The sequence below is a fragment of the Haliotis asinina genome, chromosome 3 (assembly GCF_037392515.1).
Source record: "Haliotis asinina isolate JCU_RB_2024 chromosome 3, JCU_Hal_asi_v2, whole genome shotgun sequence".
Taxonomy (NCBI): domain Eukaryota; kingdom Metazoa; phylum Mollusca; class Gastropoda; order Lepetellida; family Haliotidae; genus Haliotis; species Haliotis asinina.
The window spans coordinates 54,715,391-54,736,851 of record NC_090282.1 but is presented as its reverse complement, the minus strand read 5'-3'; the positions used below and the strand labels follow the sequence as shown (position 1 = coordinate 54,736,851).

At 38.5% G+C, this 21,461-nt stretch overlaps 1 protein-coding gene across 2 annotated transcripts in view; it reads left to right on the top strand.

The window, feature by feature from the left end:
- Nucleotides 1–21,242, top strand: part of LOC137278183 (tumor protein D54-like) — a 31,149-nt gene extending 9,907 nt beyond the window's left edge. Inside the window, exons 2-7 of one of the 2 annotated variants that reach the window (XM_067810377.1) lie at nt 4,490–4,614; nt 5,820–5,968; nt 12,646–12,705; nt 14,187–14,288; nt 14,660–14,720; nt 19,396–21,242. In XM_067810377.1, coding sequence (XP_067666478.1) covers nt 4,490–4,614; nt 5,820–5,968; nt 12,646–12,705; nt 14,187–14,288; nt 14,660–14,720; nt 19,396–19,524 — 626 coding nt within the window. In that variant the 3' untranslated portion in view covers nt 19,525–21,242. The remainder of the gene's footprint in view (nt 1–4,489; nt 4,615–5,819; nt 5,969–12,645; nt 12,706–14,186; nt 14,289–14,659; nt 14,721–19,395) is intronic. The other variant, XM_067810378.1, reaches the window with a different exon arrangement.
- The last annotated feature ends 219 nt before the right edge of the window (nt 21,243–21,461 follow it).

The window sequence follows — 21,461 nt, the reverse complement described above, 5'->3', positions numbered from 1 at the left end:
ATTTTGAAAGTTTCATCATTTGCGGTGGGTAGATAGGAATTTTTATGTGTTTTATTTTAGAAGTAAAGTGGAAGCTAATAACTCATTTACCAATGTGTAATTGTTTATTCAATCAATCTTGTGGCCGTCATGTTGACTCTGTGTATTAGAATTACCCATATCCATTGATGCCAGGTAAGAAAATGGTATCAGAAGGGTTATTTCATTCATGCAGCTTAAAAAAAATAAGCTTGGCACCAGAATTCAAGGTTTGGTCAGATAATGGGAAGCACATCATTTTATTTAGGCCCAACTTTGTCAAAAGTTGTGGCAGCACACACTTAATAGGAAGTAATATCAGTGACGAGAAGTTGGATTGTCATGTACATTATTTCAAACCGAGAGTTATCACCCTTTGGAGAGACATTTTATAATTATTGAGTCTGCAGTCTAGTATTAGACAAGCTGTATTTATTTTATTTCGCCAAATGTAGCAGTCTAAGTAAACTTATCCTCAGTATTTTTCGTTACACTCCAGTGCTGAGTCTAACAAAACCTTATGGAAGGTCGCGTCAGGTAACCTTTGAGACTGGCCAATCAGAACACAGCTTACCAAACTGCGAAAGTGCACATTCGCACATACCTTTTGAACTTTTTATCTCGAAAAGGTTCGTACCCAAACGATTCCGAATGCTATTTAGCATACGCTCGCTTCCGGGTGATGCACACGTATGTACCACCATGACAACAGTGAGTAAACAGTCACTTAAAATAGTGTTTTGGGCAATATTCAAGGATGTTAACTTGCGGAAATATTAGATAATGGTAACCATTTCAACATAAGCCCCAACGCGTATATACTGCACGTCAATTAACTTTGTTATATGCGGATTTTTGTTTGTGGAGAGATCTGTGTCAGTGATTTGAATATTTCGAAAGTCTGAGAGACTAAGTTTACTGGTACTTAGACTGCCAAATGTAGACAACAAAAGTGTGTGTACAACTGGGTTGCAACATAGCAAACATAACTAACATAGCTAATTATATGCCAAAAAACCAGACCACCTGTATTAATCAGTTGTCTCTGTACCTGTCTAAACTCAAGTTCTTAAACTTGTTACGTGAGAGTGATAAGATGCAAGTTCACTTGCTTATTACTTTTATTGTAAGGATTGATTACAATCTGGATTAAAGATATGCAGTTGCAGCCATTATCATGTTTCACAACAGAAAATCATTCAGATGTAAATGTGTTTGCTCATGATATGAGTGTTATACTGAGAGGAAGATACTTGACAGGGAGGGCCAATTAATGTTGGAGGTAGATTATTTCTAGTCTTCTAAACAATGCCACATGCTGCAGGTCTGTTATGGGCAAGACACAGAACAATAGAAACTGTGGGACAAACAGTGTAATATGACAGCAGCAGGAGTCAAATCTAAGCTACAGCCCAAGGTGTGTGTACACTGTCTGACCTATGACCCCAGGCAGGATGACATCATCGACTGGTAAAACTGCCAGGTGTATGGCAAGGGATCACAATCACTCTGACAGTCAACGTGGCTAATGTCGCTGCATAGCCTTTTATCAGAGCTACAGGTCAATACGTTCATGTTCAGGCTGACTGGCTATTTGTACTACCAGCATCTTGCTGCTTGTCTCTATATTGTTCTGTCTTTTACAAAGCCTTACGAGGTTGAAGTGAATTCAAGTATCTTCCTTAACAATCACATGCCGATGATGTGTTGACTGAGAGATTAGTGAGGAGACTTTATTCAAGTGAAGTACTAACCAGGAAATATGTTTGGACCGGTGCTAGTTCAAGCATGGGATCTGAGTGTGTTATGACTGAGACACCTGTGACCATTGTGTGGGATTTACTGGCTGGATTGAATTAATGGATTTTAGAAGTAGGTCATCATTGTGTCAAAGTTTGTTTCACTGTGCTGAGTCAACTTCTGAGGAAATTATTGATTGACTGTGTCAATATCAATGATCACAACAATTCATCTGTAATAATTACATGAGTGAAAGACTTTGTATCTGCCAAGTTATGTGTCAGTAGTTTAATGTGCGATAAAGACTATACAGAGTCACTTCGCTGCTATTGTCAAAGTATGGTGTAATGAAAGTTTTGTCCTATCTATTGTCTATGTACATAAATCAAAAGTAGATCATCTCTCTTAATGTAGTTTGATCATGCATTCATAGTGTAAGTAATCCCAGCCTGTATGCCTGCATATAAATCTTATTAGTATTTTACGTCTGCATTACCTAGTCTGTACAGACACTAAAGAAAGTATTATTCTACCAAAGTTGGACTCTGCCATGACTGAGGCAGATGTTGAGAAGAGTGGGGATGGCGAGGAGGACTACTATCCTGTGATCAGCTCTTACACGAACTACCACAAATTCCTGAAGCTTGTCCACTCAGACTCAATCTTTGAGAATGATGATGATGACTTTGATCCAGAGTTACATTCTAATGGTTTAGGTGAGCAAATGAAGTTAGGACAGTTACAGTCTGTAATGTGAAGCTGCCACTTTGTTTCCTTTGGGAGATAGCAGCATATGATCATGCAGTTCATGCTTGATGTTTCAGTGTGTGGAAGACAAGTTTTTATATATTCACATACATGTTTTCTGAAGTACATTTTCATGTTTTGATTGATATCCAGGGAAGACAAGTACACTAGCAATGTTCAAAGGTTTGCAGACAGAAAGATTCCCGACAGAAGTCCTCTATTGCAAACACACACATCACACCATGGTTCTTGTTTATTATAACGGTAGCAGCTGGATTTAGTGGCAGACCATGGTTAAGATGACAACCACTCCTGCAGCATTGTGTAACACATACCGCTACACCTGTTTAAGACCTGATGGTAACCTTAGAATTCAGACATCATCCGTTAATTTGGATTAGTGAAGCTTGTTTACAAATACTTGTTTTGATACATTGAAACTTCATTCTCCAGTCCATGTCCTGACATTTTAAGCACAACACACAAGGGAGGATCATCATTGAAAGCAGGAAGTTTCAATTTCAATACATCAGGTTAAAATATCCTAGGTTAAGTCTTAGAATGTGTGTCACGACAGCAGTAACTCAGGTCTACCAAGTATAATTGTGCAGATCACAACATAGAAAACAGAAAAGTTGCAAGCCAATATTCAGCAGATTGCTTACCATTGGATTAAAAGTTCAATGTAAGTAGTGTTAACAAATGACATATTTTACCTGATAATCATATGCTTTACAATAATTCAAAATTGTTTATATTGCATGGAATTTTCACCCAGAAATATAAATTATTGTTATCATTGCATCTATTCTTGTCTTTGGTAATAATGTGAAATATTCACCTATCTTCAATCAATGTCAATATGTAGATGTTACCTATTTATGTGTCCACATGGTGCCAGTTACTGTTGAAGGCAGGTGATATATTTTGATACACCGTTGGTAATGGATGATATCAGAGATGGGAAATGATTGATGTTGATGTAAGTTCTAAGTTAAGGATAGCAAACTGGAGAATGTTGATAGCATTTGCATTGAATTTGATCAACTGAAGATGTCATGTCGTAACAACATGTCGACACTGAGTTATGTGACAGATGATAACACTATCAGAAAGCATATGCCCATGATTCATTCATAGATAATGGCTTGGTTGAATGCACACAATTAGGTATGTTTGCAGAAGGCACAGTGAAGAATAGCAACCCTCAGTCATCACAGTTGGATCAGCTAGATAGGAATAACTCATCGGGACATATATCACATGCAAACTGGTGTCACTTCAAGTGGTTAATGTTAATTTTATGGAGGACCAAACTCACTTGGTCAAGGTGCTTACATTACCATAGATGCCATGTAAATAGCAATTGAATTTATTTTTTATGCTGTTTTGGTATTCATGGTATTCAGACAGCTGCTTTGAACCAGGCTCAAGCTTCTGTTTTTTTATGAGAAACATTTTTCATCTGTTAACGTCAGTTTATTGGCAGAAAACAGTAAAAATACTTGCTGAGTATTGTGCTGTCTATTTCCGAAGATTCCCTTACATCATGTCTGCAAACAAACGTCTAGAAGTCATTCAGAGTTTTATTCACTTCTATTTATAATTCGACCCGTGAAGGTCCAGGGTAGAATAGGCCTTCTGCAACCCATGCTTGCCATTAGAGGCGACTATGCCTGTTGTAAGAGGCGACTAACGGAATCAGGTGGTCATGCTCGCTGACTTGGTTGGCACGTGTCATCGGCTCCCAGTTGTACAGACCGATGCTCATGCTGCTGATCACTGGATAGTCCGGTCCAGACTTGATTCTTTACAGACCGCCGCCATATGGCTGGAATTTTGCTGAGTGCGGTGTATAACTAAACTCACTCACTCTATTTATAATTCATAGTGTCATCAAATGTCGTCTGGAAAAAAGGTTATATTGTAGCAACTGGTCCAGCTATTGGACTGCTATGAAAACAATTGCTTTATTTGCTTGCAGATGATGACAGTCTCTCGTCACCCACATATGAGGCTGCTGGTCAGTCTGATGCCAACACACCTGTGTACCAGGACCCCCTGGAGAGGGAAAGGCAGATGCTGGAGTGGAAGGAGGAATTGCTCAAGGTGCTAGTCATCACATTCTTGGGGTGCTGGTGTAGCCTAATGGTGAACCGTTCACTCATCATGGCCAAGGCCTGGCTTCGATTCCCCACGTGGTACAATGGATGTAGCTCATGTAGCGGTAGAATGGTGACACATTGAGGAAGTGTTGAGCTCACTTGGGGTTGGGGGTGTGACACATGGTGGAAGTGTTGAGCTCACTTGGGGTAGGGGGTGTGACACATGGTGGAAGTGTTGAGCTCACTTGGGGTTGGGGGTGTGACACATTGAGGAAGTGTTGAGCTCACTTGGGGTTGGGGGTGTGACACATGGTGGAAGTGTTGAGCTCACTTGGGGTTGGGGGTGTGACACATTGAGGAAGTGTTGAGCTCACTTGGGGTTGGGGGTGTGACACATGGTGAAAGTGTTCTCCTCAGTAGGAGTGGGTTGGTGACACATGGAGGAAGTGTTCAGCTCAGATAGGGTTGGGGTTGACACAAGGTGGAAGTGTTCTCCTCAGTGGGAGTTGGGGGGTGACACATGGTGGAAGTGTTCACCTCAGCAGTGGGGGGGATGGGGGGTGGGGGTGACACATGGAGGAAGTGTTCACCTCAGTAGGAGTGGGGGGGTGACACATGGTGGAAGTGTTCACCTCAGCAGTGGGGGGATGGGGGAGGGGGGTGACACATGGTGGAAGTGTTCACCTCAGCAGTGGGGGGGATGGGGGGTGGGGGTGACACATGGAGGAAGTGTTCACCTCAGTAGGAGTGGGGGGGTGACACATGGTGGAAGTGTTCACCTCTGTAGGAGTGGGGTGGTGACACATGGAGGAAGTGTTCACCTCAGGGCTCAGTTGCACATGTATTTCACACATTGTACCCAAGTGGAGAATCAAACTTGGGTCTTTGGCAAGACGAGCGAATGCTTTAACCACTAGGCTACCCCATCGCCCCTGACCGTCGGTGGAAGTGTTGAACTCAGTAGGTGTGGGATGGTGAGAGGGTGACACTTAATCAAGTTAATGAGCTCAGTTGTTGCCTAAGAGTACAGACAATTTTATGTGTCATCTTTCTATTAGAATCATGTGAATGATATTGACTGATTGTCTAATGTAAACTATCATTTCTACTTTTTCAGATAAATATAATGAAGGAAGGTTGGCATGAATAGGTTTGAAATATACTGCACAGTTTAATGTAACATGGTTTAAGTTTCACACTTTGTGGCAGGTTGAGGGTGAGATAGCCACTCTGAAACAGGTGCTGGGAACCAAGGTTCGGCATGCCTCAGAACTGAAGAGGAAGATGGGCATCACACCCTTCCAAGAATTCAAGACAGATGTCAGCACTGGCATTCAGCAGATAAAATCTTCTGATTCGTAAGTAGTGGTCATGTAGAGGACCATTGGCTTCACAGTGACTGGATCAGTTTCCTGACATGTTGGGCTTGTAAATGCTTTCATTTCTAGGCTGCAGGTCACAATTAGTGTTAATATTATGACAAGTACATGTTGCACTAAACTTGTTAAAAATCCATCATAGATGATATCTGTATGTCCAACTTAAGGAGCCCCCATCTGAATTTTCTGAAATGCTCTTTCGTTCAGGACAATGGCATACAAATTATTATTTGTCATTGGTATTGAGCAACGCTGAGTATATCATGTCTTTGTTGAATTTTAAACGAATAGTACTTGGAAAATACATCATGAAGTACAGGTTATTTGGAATTATGTTTCTTTTTTAACTTATCATCTGAACTATCCCTTCTGTTTATAAGAGTATTTGATTGAGAAAAGTGCAAAATTGATTCCATGTCTTTTGACTAATACCATTTCAGTCATTTCTCAATAATCATTAGTGAACCAATTACTTGATTTCATGATAAACTGTACATAATATCAATGTCACATTTATGATTTTCAGCTGAGTATATAACATTCATAAAACAGTCATAAAATACATTGAACTGTTGTGGTCAACAAACTGTCACACTCCAACAAGGTACAAGTCAGGGGAGGTAACTTTGTATTTATTTTTGTGCAGTGAAAATGTTGACATTTGAGAAAGACACCAATAATGGCTTATACTTCCACATTGGTCAAACAGTTGGTCATATGTTGGTATTGTTAGAATCAATGTCCAAATAACTTTGAGGGAGTCTAGTTCACCTTTGACATTGTCTACATAACTCTCTGTTGATCCTTTGCTTTATGGGTGTATGTCAGGACTCATGGCCTGCCCATTGCCTTCTAGTGATTTGTAGCTGCTGGATGAAGACAGTTGTAGAATGTGCAGTTGTTGCTCTTGAAAGACAAAATGTGGACTAACATAGCACACAAATAGCACAACTATTGCATCCAGTATGTTGTTTCTGTTACACTGTCCAGTTAAAACTTTGCAGTTGGGTTCTAGTTGACATTGTAATTCTACCCATATCTCAACATGGCCAACCCCAAATGTGTTATAGTCCCAGCAAGAACACTCACATACACTGTAATGCCTCCACACATGGGAACATGGATTGATATTGTTACACAAATACAGTTATTACATTCTCAACTCCATATTTTCATGTATTTCAACAATCTTACAAGAATATAATGTCAGTTTCCATGGGGGGTATAGGTCATGATACAAAATATTTCTATGTCCAAGTGAAAGTGCTGACATTTCACGCCCCAAAATTGGATCCTACAGCAAATCTAGGTATGGTGTATGGTCTTGAGCTGCAGATGCACTTTAGCAACAGAACATTACAATCATCTTCATTGGCTGTTGTGTAGACTAACAACAGCATCTATATCATCTTTCTTGTGATGCTTGGCAGCTTTTGCAGTACATCAAAAAGTGATGTTATTGTTTACCCTACAAATATTACTTCAATTAATTTTTGAGTGTGAAATCACCTTTGATGTTCAACCTTATACATGCCTGTCAGGGATTAATTCAGTGAAAATATTATTTAGCAAAACTCAGCTTGAAGCAGATAGACGGCCTGACCTGATTGATAAGATAAGATAAGATAAGATAAGATAAGATAATCCTTTATTATCCCGAGGGAAATTTGTTGTACATTGTATAAGTTAACAGATTACAAATACAAATAACAATTAGGTAGGAACACAGACAAACGACAATACACAGCTATATAAATAAGTAATGAATTATTAAAATACACCCAGTACGTAAGTGCAGAAACAATGTCAGAAGAAAAACTTTATCAGGCCTGCTCGTTGTAAAATTTGATACTAGCTGGTATGAAAGACTGACGGGCCCGGTTGGATTTGAAAAACGGCAAGCGGAGACGACGTCCAGAAGGCAAAAATTCAAATTTATAATGTAGGCAATGGTCGAAATCATTCATTTTTTTCACTTTTTTAAGTACTTGCCATTTGAAAAATACACTAAGAGGTTCTAAAGGAATTCTAGATATTTTGCTAGCGGTATTAACAATTTTGAAAAGTTTGTTTTTGTTTTGTGGCGACAGGCTTCCATACCAGCATGTAAAGTTATAGGTGAGGATACTTTGTATAAAGGTTTGGTAAAAGGCTCGCATTAGAGTTTTGTTGATGGAAAACTTCCTTAATTGATGTAAGAAATACAGCCGCTGTTGTCCTTTTTTGTAAATATGATTGGTGTTTTCCGTAAAAGGTAATTTTGAGTCAATTACTGTGCTAAGATATTTGTAGCTGTCCACAATTTCAATTTCTTCACCATTTATAAAAAAAACTTGATTTTTTCCTACTGAAATCAATGATCATTTCTTTTGTTTTTTTTAGTGTTTAAAACTAGATAGTTTTCTTGACACCAATTTATAAAGTTTAAAATTTCATGCCGGTAGAAGGCTTCTGAACGTGAAATAAGACCACATAGTGCTGCATCATCTGCAAATTTGACTGTAAAAGCATCACTGGAGGTACTAAAACAATCATTTGTATATAATGTAATGATGTGTTCAGTACATAAGACTCAGGAACAGTAGGGACAGTTTTGCTTGTCATTTTTCGCACTGTGTCTTCACACTATTGCCATTTTTCACGTTTAATTAAAGGTCACATGCAACGTAAAACACAACTTTGCAGATTTTGGTACCTTTCGGTATGCATTTACGGAAACAAATCATAAAAAATGCCAATTCAACCTATAAGGTTGAAAAAAAAACGCAATGAAAAAAAGCCCGCGAAATCAGAGTTCAAACGTTTCACTAAATTCCCCTCAGCGCTGGGGGGAAAACTGGTTTCAACAGCTGTGCTGTGCTGCGCCCGTGACGCATGCGCAGTGAATCGGTTCGCGGAGCTTTAAACAGTATGCATGCCCAGCGTCTGAGGTTGTGAGCAGTAGTCTAATCTTGGTTGTGTACACAAACAAGTAAATAATCTACTCATTACGCAAAAAACTTGTTGATTGTGGTAAGCAGTCTCTGTCACAAAGAAAGCTCAGTGTCTGGTTTATTCACACCTATATGTCTGCCTGCCTGTTTGCTAAAGACAACATACAATATACAGCTTCAATCATTGACCATGTGCAATTTGAACTTAACACCTATCAGACTATACGACATAAAGAAAATAAGTTGATTTATGACTCGTGCACCTGAATCCCGTGTCTGCCACATTATGTAATTAGGCACGTGTGATACACATGACATGTTTTTATGTCTGTGGGTTGCAAACATACTACATTCATTTTTTTCGGATGACTGGATCTGACGGAAACTGGTGCAAACACTTGTCAGTTTCAAGTCCTGCTTTGTACTTGGACGAATGACAGATTCCAGGCACGCAGTAGTTTACCATCTCTACTGACATGATTTTTTATTGGATCGAGCGCAAATTCAGAGAACATGTATTTTCCAAACCCAACATCTCTGTATACATTCTTCATGGATAACGACTTCTTTTAGTGTATATGATTTTGTTTGACAACAGTATATGAATCCATACTGAAATGACGCATCAAATACACAAAAAGAAGTTGTTATCCATACAGAATCTTACTTTCTTGTGACTGGCTATACTTCTAAAATGCCCATCAAAGAGATCATCTTTCTGTACACACAATGAACCCTCAGCATATCAGCAAATGAAACAGCCAATCGGAAGCCGTCGTTACACTTGAGTGAGTGCATATCCACCTGCTATGACTGGGTTTGATCTCCTGAGGGGTTCGTTTCGGGGGAAGTAAGCCCAAGTACAAAATATTGCGCTTTTAAATCGCGATTGTATGCTTATAATTTTGTTTATTTGTTTTTTTTAAAGCAGCAATGTATATTATATGTCATGAATAAGTGATAAATGTGTTTTAATTATGTTTGATTTTTTGGTTGCATGTGACCTTTAAGCTGAAGCATTTGTGATTGAGTATTTCCTTAAAAGTTTATGTCTGAAAAGCTGTTATATTGAATTTTCTTGCCATGAAATGTTTTCAGCCATCAATAGTTGCTGTTGAAAGGCAGGCTTGAGTTAATGAACATGTAATTTGGAAGGATATTTCCTCAAACAGTGACCATACATGGAGCCACTATATGTAAAATCACTTACTCAGCAGTATTTTTGTTTCAGTCACCAAAACTTATCAGCAAGACTAAGTGCAAATTTAGACACTGTTTTCTGCTTTTGATACAATGTTTACAATTGTGATGTTACAGTCACCTACATGTATAGAGAGTACATATGTTCCACTTCTTTATATATATATTATTTTACGTTTGACTATAATTTCACCTTTGCATTTTGAGGTCCACTATTAACTTCATAAGTACCAAATTTCATTGAATTTTCAGTGGAATGAACACAAGAGGACCTTTGTTCAGTGTGAATGAAGTTGATAGTTGTTTAGTATGTAGTGAGGCTTCATTTTGTCTGTTTCTTAAGCAGTGGTATTATTTAGCCTGATTTGATGTTTATACTTTGACCATGCTATTTGTTTCTCTCACACTGCATCATTTTCTTACACTCTAGATCAGGGCCTCATTCCTCAAAGTGATCATTGCACCATGACTGTCATAAGTGTGTGTTAAAGTACTGGAGTTACCATTGTGGTGTTCTTCCTTTGCGAGTTTGGCAAGTTGTTTATTAAAGGAGTAAGAGGATTATGAGGCATGGTCTACTGGGTTTGTTGGTTTCACTAATGCCACATGGTGTGGGAGGGAGGGGGGTGTTACGGAGGAGGTGACACAAGCAGAGAAAGTATCAATGTGTAGCATTATGTAAGTGTGTAAATATAAGAAATTTATGAAGTATTAATCACAATCACAATCATACATTATCAATGTCCACAGTGATGGTTCATACACAGTGCATACACTTCAAAGTCCAACAAGATGAAAAACAACATCTCCATACTCTATCATGGTCTTCCTTCCTGATTGAAGATGGTCTTTTTCTCTCTAGTCTGTGGTAACTTCGGTAAATGGAAACAAAGAACTTACTGAGAAAACCAGAAAATCATTGAGTCGGTCAACAATTTTATCATCAAGACACAAAAAGTAATGAACCTTCACAATAACCTTCTCATAATTGTTCTGTATTTCTGCAAATGGCTTGTTACTTCTTTGAGTGGAATTTTTTGTAGAGGGAAGTTATTTATGGCTTGTTAGACACACCACACTGTAACTGTCTATTTATGTTTACATAGACAATAGTTGTGCTTGTATTTTATGTAATATGTATACATATATAATATATATGATAGTCCATATGATGACACATGCTTCATTAATATTTTGACCCGTGAAGGTCCTGGGGTAGAATAGGCCTTCAGCAACCCATGGTTGCCATAGGAGGCAACTATGCTTGTCGTAAGAGGCGACTAACGGAATCGGGTGGTCAGGCTCGCTGACTTTGTTGACACATGTCATTGGTTCCAAATTGCACAGATTGATGCTCATGATGTTGATCACTGGATTGTCTGGTCCAAACTCGATTAATTACAGACCACCACCATATAGCTGTAATATTGCTGAGAGCGGCGTAAAACTAAACTCACTCACTCATTAATATTTTGTATTATATGTTGTGTGGGAGTGGTGTTTCTATAAGTTGTAAAGCTGTTCACCAATCCCAGTTCCCAAATACATGGAGATGTATGGACAACATCAAGGTACTAACGGAACAAAAATCATTCCCTCTAATGGTGAAGGCCATGTGGGATTAGTTAGTTCAACAACCATACCCAGCCTGGTGTGAAGGTCAGGGGTAGAATAGGCCTTCAGCAACCCATGCTTGCCATAAAAGGCGACTAAGCTTGTTGTAAGAGGCGATTAACGGGATTTGGTGGTCTGGCTCGCTGACTTTGTTGACACATGTCAGCAGTTCCCAATTGTGCACTTTGATGCTCATGCTGTTGATCACTGGATTGTCAGGTCCAGACTTCATTATTTACAGACTGCCACCATATAGCAGGAATATTGCTGAGTGGGCCGTAAAACTAAACTCATTCACTTGGCTGACTGGCGAAAGAGGATACCACCTTACAGTCGTCTTTGCACTAAGATAGTTTTGAGGAATGGGGCCCAGACCACCAAAGCAGTGAAGCAGTAGCATGCTTCTTTGATCCAATGATGACACCTGTTAAGAAGGATCAAAATTTCAGTATGGCTGCTGCAGCATTCATGTTTAAGACAACAGTTATGGGCATCCATTAATCAACAGGTTTTTTTTGTAAATAATGGAATGACATTTTTTACACATGGGTAGTTTGTAGTGGGGTTCAATACCGTTTTTGTTTTTGAAGTTTTTGTTATGTGATATTTTGATTTAAAAAATACTGCTCCCAGACTAAGAAAACTGGACTGAGGCATATTTGTCCATTGATGATGACACTATAGTTTGTTCAAATTGAGAATTTTGTTTCTTTTGGGAACACGACCAACAGCTGTTCCCATATTGGTGCTGCATTTATTATATTGTGACTGTTTAACCTCATAGTTTGCTGAATGCAATTTTGCAACTAGTGACAGTTCCATAAACAAATTTCTGATTATCACTTTTTGACTGACGTTTTCAAAATCAATGATGAGTTGTCTTTATCAAGTGTGTCACTGTTATTGCAGGTATCAGAAAACAAATGAAAAGCTTCATCAAATAAATGACAAGATAGTACAGTCTTCAGCGTGAGTAACTAATGCTGAAACTATCCCTGCTGTCTCCTCTTTCCTGTTTCTCTACACTTTGTGGGGCTGTGGATTCTGTGAAGGGTTGGGTCTGTCCAAAGGGAGAAAAGCAGTCCAACATACTCACATTGCACTAGTTTTATAATCTTATACAATCCTTCTCCACATAACATTTTGATGGGTCCTTCCTCACATTGACTGTTTGACCAGTAGAGGTTATGTCTGGAGGATAACAAGAATGCTAAATCAAACCAGGCAGGCGTTGTCATGGAGTTAAATGTGCATGATCTTTGAAATAAGCTGGACAATGAATGGCTGCATTCAGAAATAGATCTGTGACTTAGTTTGCGTAATGTGTTTCTGATACCAATGATACAGCAGACAGAATAAATACATATTTTATGGTGAGGATGCATTCCTCTTAGAAAAGTGAAAAAGATATTCAGTGCCATGGCTATGTCAGGCTCAATGCATCTTGTACTATTATTTATATATATGACATAGCATGTTTTTTCCTGCATTATCATGTATGTGTATGTGTGATACATAAACATGATAAACAGTAAGGCATTAGCTGGCTGAGTTAGGCATGAATTATGCCATATTTTGTCTGTATGCAGGACATATAAGCTAGATATTGTAGACTATGTTCACCTGGATACCTCAGTTTTTACCTTATCACTCTTTGGAGTAGTTGTTTTAGTATTGGTGTATGTTACACACCAATAGGGTAAATATTGCACAGCTAAGCATGTTGTTTTTTGACAATTTGCATTAGGTTATGTTTATGTGAAAATTGATGTTATATGGGATATGTAATTTAACTCTCGGGTATAGTTTTAAATTTGGTGAGTGAGTAGCTCCAATTGACCCTGTGTCAGATGTTCCTGGAGGTTGTGAAATTGTTATGTGTTTCCCCTTGTTATGTGTTTCAGGACTATGAAATACCAGATACTTGCTTCCTTGCTGAAATGAATTAAATGTGAACCCAAGTTAGGTCGTGTTCTTGAAGTATGAAAAAGTCCTGTAGTTCATAATAATCTTCGACTGGACATTTATTACTCAGAATATGCTTTAAGTTTGCCATTGGTTACTTTTCTAAACCGCTTTAGGTTTCCCTAGGTTATTTTACCTCATTAGTTCTACTCAAGTTGACCCCAGGTCTCAGAACATTTCCTTGAGCTCAGTAAGTGGACAGGTGTGAATTTCAAAGTCATGTCTGTAAAGATCTTGTTGTTGAAAGCACAGTTCCAACAAGTGTACCATGTAAGATACTCTCAGAGAGTACTTGTTAGGTTTCTTGGTATTTGGGTAATGATAAACGGGTTACAATGTGAATGCAAACATGGATTTGGCCGAGATGGTCTTTAGCTTTTTAAGTATCAGCTTCCCCAGTCTCTCATTCTAATGTACTTCATTAAGGTTCTTGAAGAGTTTTGTGTAAGATGGTAAACCCAGCTGTGTCCTGTGTATTCTTCCAGCTATCAGAAGACTGCAGCTGTAACCAAGACAGTTGGAGAGAAGACATCAGCTGCTTTCTCAAACATTGGTTCATCAGTGTCAAGGAAAATTGGGGATCTTAGGTGAGTCAATCTCCTGTAATCTCCTCACATTGCTAGAGTATTGGAGAGTGGTGTTCATAGTTAACAGTGACTTCCATAGAAAATGTCAGGATTTTAATTTAGTCCTGACAACAAAAATACAAGAATTTTTGATATAACTGAGGTAGTATTCACAGATTTCACATTTGTGTTGACCAAGTTTGTTATGTAGTTTTTGATGTACACGACTCAAGATATTTCCCTAAAATATTGTATCCCACAAAATACCTGACTGCATTAAATAAGCCTATGACATGGAGATGAAGCTTGCATTTGTGACTCAGCATTATTCATGAATTTTCAGAAAAATAGTAAGCAAGGTGATAAGTTCTTTTATACAATATGTATTTCAGGAATTCTTCAACATTCAAGTCCCTTGAAGAGAGTGTTGGACATACTTATGCCAGTGTCAAGGTGAGAGTATAATATTATCTTAATGTGACCTGTGTGTTCCTGCTGTATCTATTGGTGGAGGAATGAGTAGGGCATGGTACTTGTTTAAGGAGACCCTATTGCAAGAATTTAAGTGAGCAATGGTGTATAGCTAGTTAAATTATGAGAATTAAGAATTAGTGTGTGGGGCTTGTTGAAGAATAGCATCGGTATCAGGATGTTGTGTAAGGTCAAGGTGTTGTGAGGAATGGTGTTTGGGGTCAGGGTGATGTGAAGGATAGTGTGTGGGGATGGTGTGTGTGGTCAGGGTGCTGTGACAAATGGTGTGTGGGGTTAGGGTGCTGTGAAGGATAGTGTGTGAGGAATGGTGTGTGGGGTCAGGGTGCTGTGAAGGATAGTGTGTGGGGTATGGGGTCAGGGTGCTGTGAGGAATGGTGTGTGGGGTCAGGGTGCTGTGAAGGATAGTGTGTGTGTGGTCAGGGTGTTGTGACAAATGGTGTGTGGGGTTAGGGTGCTGTGAGGAATGGTGTGTGGGGTCAGGGTGCTGTGAGGAATGGTGTGTGGGGTCAGGGTGTTGTGAGGGATGGTGTGTGTGTGGTCAGGGTGTTGTGACAAATGGTGTGTGGGGTTAGGGTGCTGTGAAGGATAGTGTGTGAGGAATGGTGTGTGTGGTCAGGGTGCTGTGAGGAATGGTGTTGTGGTCAGGGTGCTGTGAAGGATAGTGTGTGTGTGGTCAGGGTGTTGTGACAAATGGTGTGTGGGGTCAGGGTGCTGTGAAGGATAGTGTGTGGGAAATGGTGTGTGTGGTCAGGGTGCTGTGAGGAATGGTGTGTGGGGTCAGGATGCTGTAAAGGATAGTGTGGGGGGGATGGTGTGTGGGATCAGGGTGCTGTGAGGAATGGTGTGTGGCGTCAGGGGTCTGTGAGGAATGGTATATGGGTTCAGGGTCTTGTGACTAATGTGAGGGATAGTGTGTGTGTGGTCAGGGTGCTGTGAGGAATGGTGTTTAGGGTCAGGGTGTTGTGAAGGAATGGTGTGATGGATCTGGGTGTTGTGAGGAATGGTGTGTGGCGTCAGGGTGTTGTAAGGGATGGTGTGTGGGGTCTTGTGAGGAATGGTGTGTGGGGTGAGGGTCTTGTGGGGAATGGTGTTTTGGGTCAGGGTGTTGTGAGGAATGGTGTGTGGGGTGAGGATCTTGTGAGGGATGGTGTGTGGGGTCAGGGTGTTGTGAGGGATGGTGTTTGTGTGGTAAGGGTGCTCAGAGGAATGGTGTGTGGTATCAAGGTGCTGTGAGGAATGGTGTTTTTGGTCAGGGTGCTGTGAATATACATTGTCTTCTCAAGTATAATGATTCTACTTCTTTTATACAATGTAAATATAAATATATACTTTTTGCTGATATATTGTGCTTCAGGGGTCATGGGGGTCATGGTAAAATAGCCATTGGCCAACTTCCAGTTTGGTCGTTAGATAATGTTAGATGTCTTTTGAGTATTTAATGGTGAAATGGTGTTACATTTGATTGTGTATTGAATGCATCAGTTATCAGCATGCACGTCAGTGGTATGTCAAACGGTTCACTCCCATTATGAAGACCTCCCAAAATACAGACAAGAATAGCACACTAATTAATTGGGCTATACTGGTCACCCGTAATTAATGAAAGGCCTGGTCAACACTTTGATACATATGGACAACAATAAGGAATTAAGTGGACATCCTTGTCTAACACAAGTGGAACAATCAAAATAATAATAGGTTTCTTACTTGTCTGACAACTACAGCTCACACTTTGTCATAGCAATGTTGAAGACCATGAAATGTTTTTCTTTGGATACCATCTTTAAAAGTTGATAAAGTAATTTATTTAATTTCATTAAATTAGTTCATTTTTAACCGCTTTCTTGACATCCATAAAAGTACAGTTAAAATATGCCTTTTCTTCGAGTTATATGCTTTTGAACAATAGATTTTCTTATTTGTGATAAATGTAAATAGCTTACACAAAGTGTTCAACAACAAATGCCCCATTGTTACCAGGTTCATTATTACTTCCCTTTTTATATATATGTAGCTGTGAAATGACCTTTACACAATATTTGTCAAAACAATAAAACAAGGCAGGGTGTAATGATATCTCCTTAATCTTCTTTAAAAATCCTTTTGAACACCATCATTCAAATGGTGACAATCCAGTTCAGCGTTGTTCATTGCACATATAATTTCTGCAATTGTGTCATAAGAAAGTTCAACATTTACTCAGTAAGTATAATCATCATGACTGTGTTCTTTTGTATAGTTTCCAATATAAGCATCCTACTCCTGGTCATAGTCATCAGATACATGATTTAATAAATCTATAAAATATGTATGCCATGTTTCTGGTAAAATATTATGCTCATCATATCTCCTAGATGAATATTTTTTATACCACATTTAAATATCATTGACTAAATAAATCTTGATGAAAAAAAGAATAATTTACTACATTGTCAATACTCGTTACATGGGTGGTACCATTTTTCTCAGTCAAGGATACAGCCAATTAACTATGGATGCAACCAATTTGTTGTTTCAATGGGTCTACATTTTGGGAGGATACCTGTCAAACTAACCAAGTAACCATCATCATTAGTTCATAACATGTTCCCTCTTCCTGTAGAAATGTGCATTTCTGACCTAGCTCAAAATCTTGTTAAAGGAGACCTCCTGTAAAACTTGGATGACATAATGTGTTGACCCAGATACCAGTAATAGTTTTTTCAACCAAAAGCTAACAACAAATAAAAGACTTCATAACTGGTGTGTCTCCTGCACAACTCTGAAATGTTTTTTTTTATTTCTTAAGACACTGCTACATTTTTCACATGCAACATAAAATGAAATAGGAGCACAAGTTCCGTGATTTAACAGTAATCTCTGACAGTGCACTGGAGGCAGTGGGGCTCAAGCTTTTGGTTGTAAAGATACAAATAGTTTTCAACAATAAATTTAAGATGACACAAAATATGGTATCATTTTGAGATAATAAACACTGCAGTAGACAGACTCAGCAAACGTTTCCTCAATCTCCCAGTGGCATGTCATGGTAGCAGCAGCAGCTGCAGCAGCTGCTGGAAGTTGGGAGCAGTCAGTGTTACTGGGCAGCATCACACTTACAGCTCTTCTTGGGTATTTGTAACAGCGCAACACACACCACATTTGTACACCATAAGCAAGTTATTTTTAGGCTATTATGACTGTCCAAAGAAAAATGTTGACAGAGGAAATGGACAAGTCTGACTTTTCAAAGAACATTTTGTTACATAGAAGATCCTGTAGTATAGTTTATGAATCTGTTCTAGACATCCCGTTCAATAGAAAATTTAAAGGATCGCTTGGTGAGTGTATATGTTGTATCTTCTAGACTTAAGTGCACAGTTTCCATCGTTTGTGAGCACAATTTAACCAGATCCAGATTAATGTTTGTGCTCCGTAGAGGGACACCTTGATGTGGATGCTTTGCCACATTGTGTCCATTGAGTCTGTTGCTAAAGCTAATAGTAACTTCATTTCATCAGCATGTTCATGTACTTTTAGCTATAGATTCCACTTTTGCATGATTGTTGTTGTGATGGATGTCATGAATATCTGTGTCACTGTGTTTAATAGACTGTTTAACAAAAGTCACTGACAAGTCACCTAGCACATTAAAACTGAGCATGTCAGGAATGTGATATTCTGAAACATTTGTATTCTTTTTGCATTCGACTCCACTTATGTACAGTGTGTAAAGCCCATTTCTGGTGTTCCTGCCGTGATATTGCTCAGATAGTGCTAAAAGGCGGTATAAAACCTAACTCACTCACTCGTTCACTCATTTGACTGTAGTTTCCATGCACTATGGAAATGTAAAACTGTTTGCTATGTAACCACAAGTAACAGGTAGTTGTCAGTTCATAGTTACCTCCAAAATGTTTTCATTAGGTGTGTTTATATTGGACTCAGTTGTGTAAGTTCAAGATGTCTTTATAATCAGATCTTTTTAGACCATGCAAAATTCCTAAACCAAATTTGGCATAGATAATTTCAGTTGTAAACAGGTTCTTTCAGACAGCTTTGAATTTGAAAGGAGAATTATTTTGACGTAGACTGAAATGAGTCCAGAGAAAATCTTTGTATGATTCATTTCCCGAATATACCTCATAACCTGTTATGTTGTGATGACAATCAGTCAAGGTGCTCTAATAGATAATCAATATCGTATAAAGAATATTTCTTTTATTGCAAAGTTCATCAATTCACTTGAGCATGCTCGTTAGGAATATGAAAATGGTACTCCAAATACCTAAAAACAGCATGACAGTCACTCTGTTGACAGGATGACAGTTTCTTTGTGTAATATATTTATAAAATGTACAAAACAAAGCTCTAGAATTCCAGTGGAGACTGGGTGGAAAGTGAATTTTTATAGTCCTTGCCTGAAGGATAGGGAATAAAGCTGGGTGACTAAGTGGACTTGTTTCCCAGCTTGGGAAATTAACCAGATCCGTCATATTCCGTGAACATTGGTAAGGAAGATGTTTATGAACAAATTTTAATTATATGTTTGTCATAATTATTGTTCAATTCAAGATAAGTTGCAATAAAATGGTAGTCTGGTAGTGGGTGTTGCTCTCATGAACACTAGTATGATCGACGTCAGTGACTGTTTCAGGCCCGTGTATCTGGCAGTCGCTCCAGCACCAGTGTTGATGAGCAGCTGAGTGAGTCAGCTCCGGATGATGATGCAGTCCAGTCCCCCACAACTCCTGGGAGCCTTCCAGAAGAGAAGGTGCCCCTCTGAGTGACGCCATGTCATACATCTCTACACTTGGCATCTTCCAGATTCTTGCTATGATATGCCACTTTATACAGCAAACACATAGTGTTATGTTTAATCTATTATGAGACAAGATCAAGCTCAGTTTTCAAAACTGAAGAAACTTTGGAAACAGTAGTGCTCATAATCAACACTTTGCAGACCAAAGTACAATGCAGTTTCCCTTCCTCCCACATATCCCTAAATCTAGAAATAACAGTCTTAAGCAACTGATAGATTTCTGGATGATTGTTATATTAATATTTTTGTCTTTTTTTTTTTTTTTTTGCTTGGGATTTCTTATAGAAGTAGGATTTGCAAATAAATGAAGATGCTTTTACATGAAATGTGTCCAACTTAAAGGTCAGTGTTAACTGTGTATGTACAATTTCTATTCACTTAGCATCTGTATTAAAGAAATTCATAAAGCAATATTATAAATAAAACTAAATAAGCTGTACATACTGTGTTGCAACAACTGCTTCACATATTAAAAGAAACACAAACACTTGACTTATGTCGGATTTCAAAACTGAGCTGATGAGAAATGTCTTCTTTTCATGTTGCTAATGTCCTGTCATATATTGTCTCACCTTACAAGGGTTCAGTAGCAGTGTTAAATGGCTGCAGTACCCTATGCATGTGCAAATAACATTAAATGTCTCAGTTGGTGGACTCCATGTCAGAATTTTGATGAAAATGCACAGGAGTTGGAACTGGAGATATGGTGGTGCCACACTGATGGCTGGTTCACTTACTGTAAATATGTTTTGAACTATATGAAATCATACAGTCAGCCAAAACAAGCATTTTATCTCATCTCTTCACTGGTTGACAAGTACATTGCTTCTTGATGGGCTAAGTGTTTTTGTTGGTGTAAATGGGCAAATATTTCTGATTAAATTGTATGCACGCATTAACCAAAAATTGGAAATCTTGTTTATGCAAGATAAACTGCACAAAGCCTGGAGTGACCTTTTACCTGTATGTATTTTTGTCACAATTATAGTAAATCAAACATATTTATTTGAATCATGATAATTTGTCTTTATATGATTTCCTTAAGAAGATTCCATGATGTTAACGTATGTTTGTCTTCAGTGGATGCAACTGAGATATCCTCTGCCAGATGGTGCAAAATGTATATTGGAACTCCTTTTCATGTGATATATAGATTTAGATTTGTAGTGGGAATGTGGTTCATGTTGCAGGAGTTTCTCATGTCATTTACTCTACTCCAGTGATGTTGCTGTTAATTACTGGAAGATATTTCAGTGACATGCTACATCTGACTTGGGGGAGGAAGAAAGTAACTTTTTGTGTAATACTACAGAATTCATGATAATATCAGTTAAAGAACTGGTTCTGTGTGTCAAAGGTCTGAATGCATGTTGAAGTATTTGTATTACTTTAGTCACACAGAGTACCTGTAAACCAAGGGACTGTGATGAATCCATTGTTTATCCAGTGCGTGTAGGCAAAATAAGTTTGCTTGTGAAGCCATGTCAGTCAACAATGTATGATTAACTTGGGAACTAGAATATGTTGGCAGAAACAGCATGTTATAATTATCTCTTGCTTTTTGTGGCCTCATGGTTTACAAGTATTATCTCAAGAAACACATTCCAATTGTGACAACAAAGTCTCACCTACAGAATACTACTTTGTTTTGTGGCCTATGTGGAATAAAATGTTGCAATATGTGCTTGCCTTGTGAACATCTGCTTTATCTTACTGGTCATGTGCAATCTATGAACAATTGATGGACTATATTATGAAAAACTGTCATCTAACACCAGCTTTTGTTGCAATTAATGAAAAGGCCATTTCCAAACAACTTATTAAGTTGTAACAATGTACTTCCATACTTTGACCTCGGGTATGATACTTCTTTACCTCAAAGATCATAGAACAATATTTAC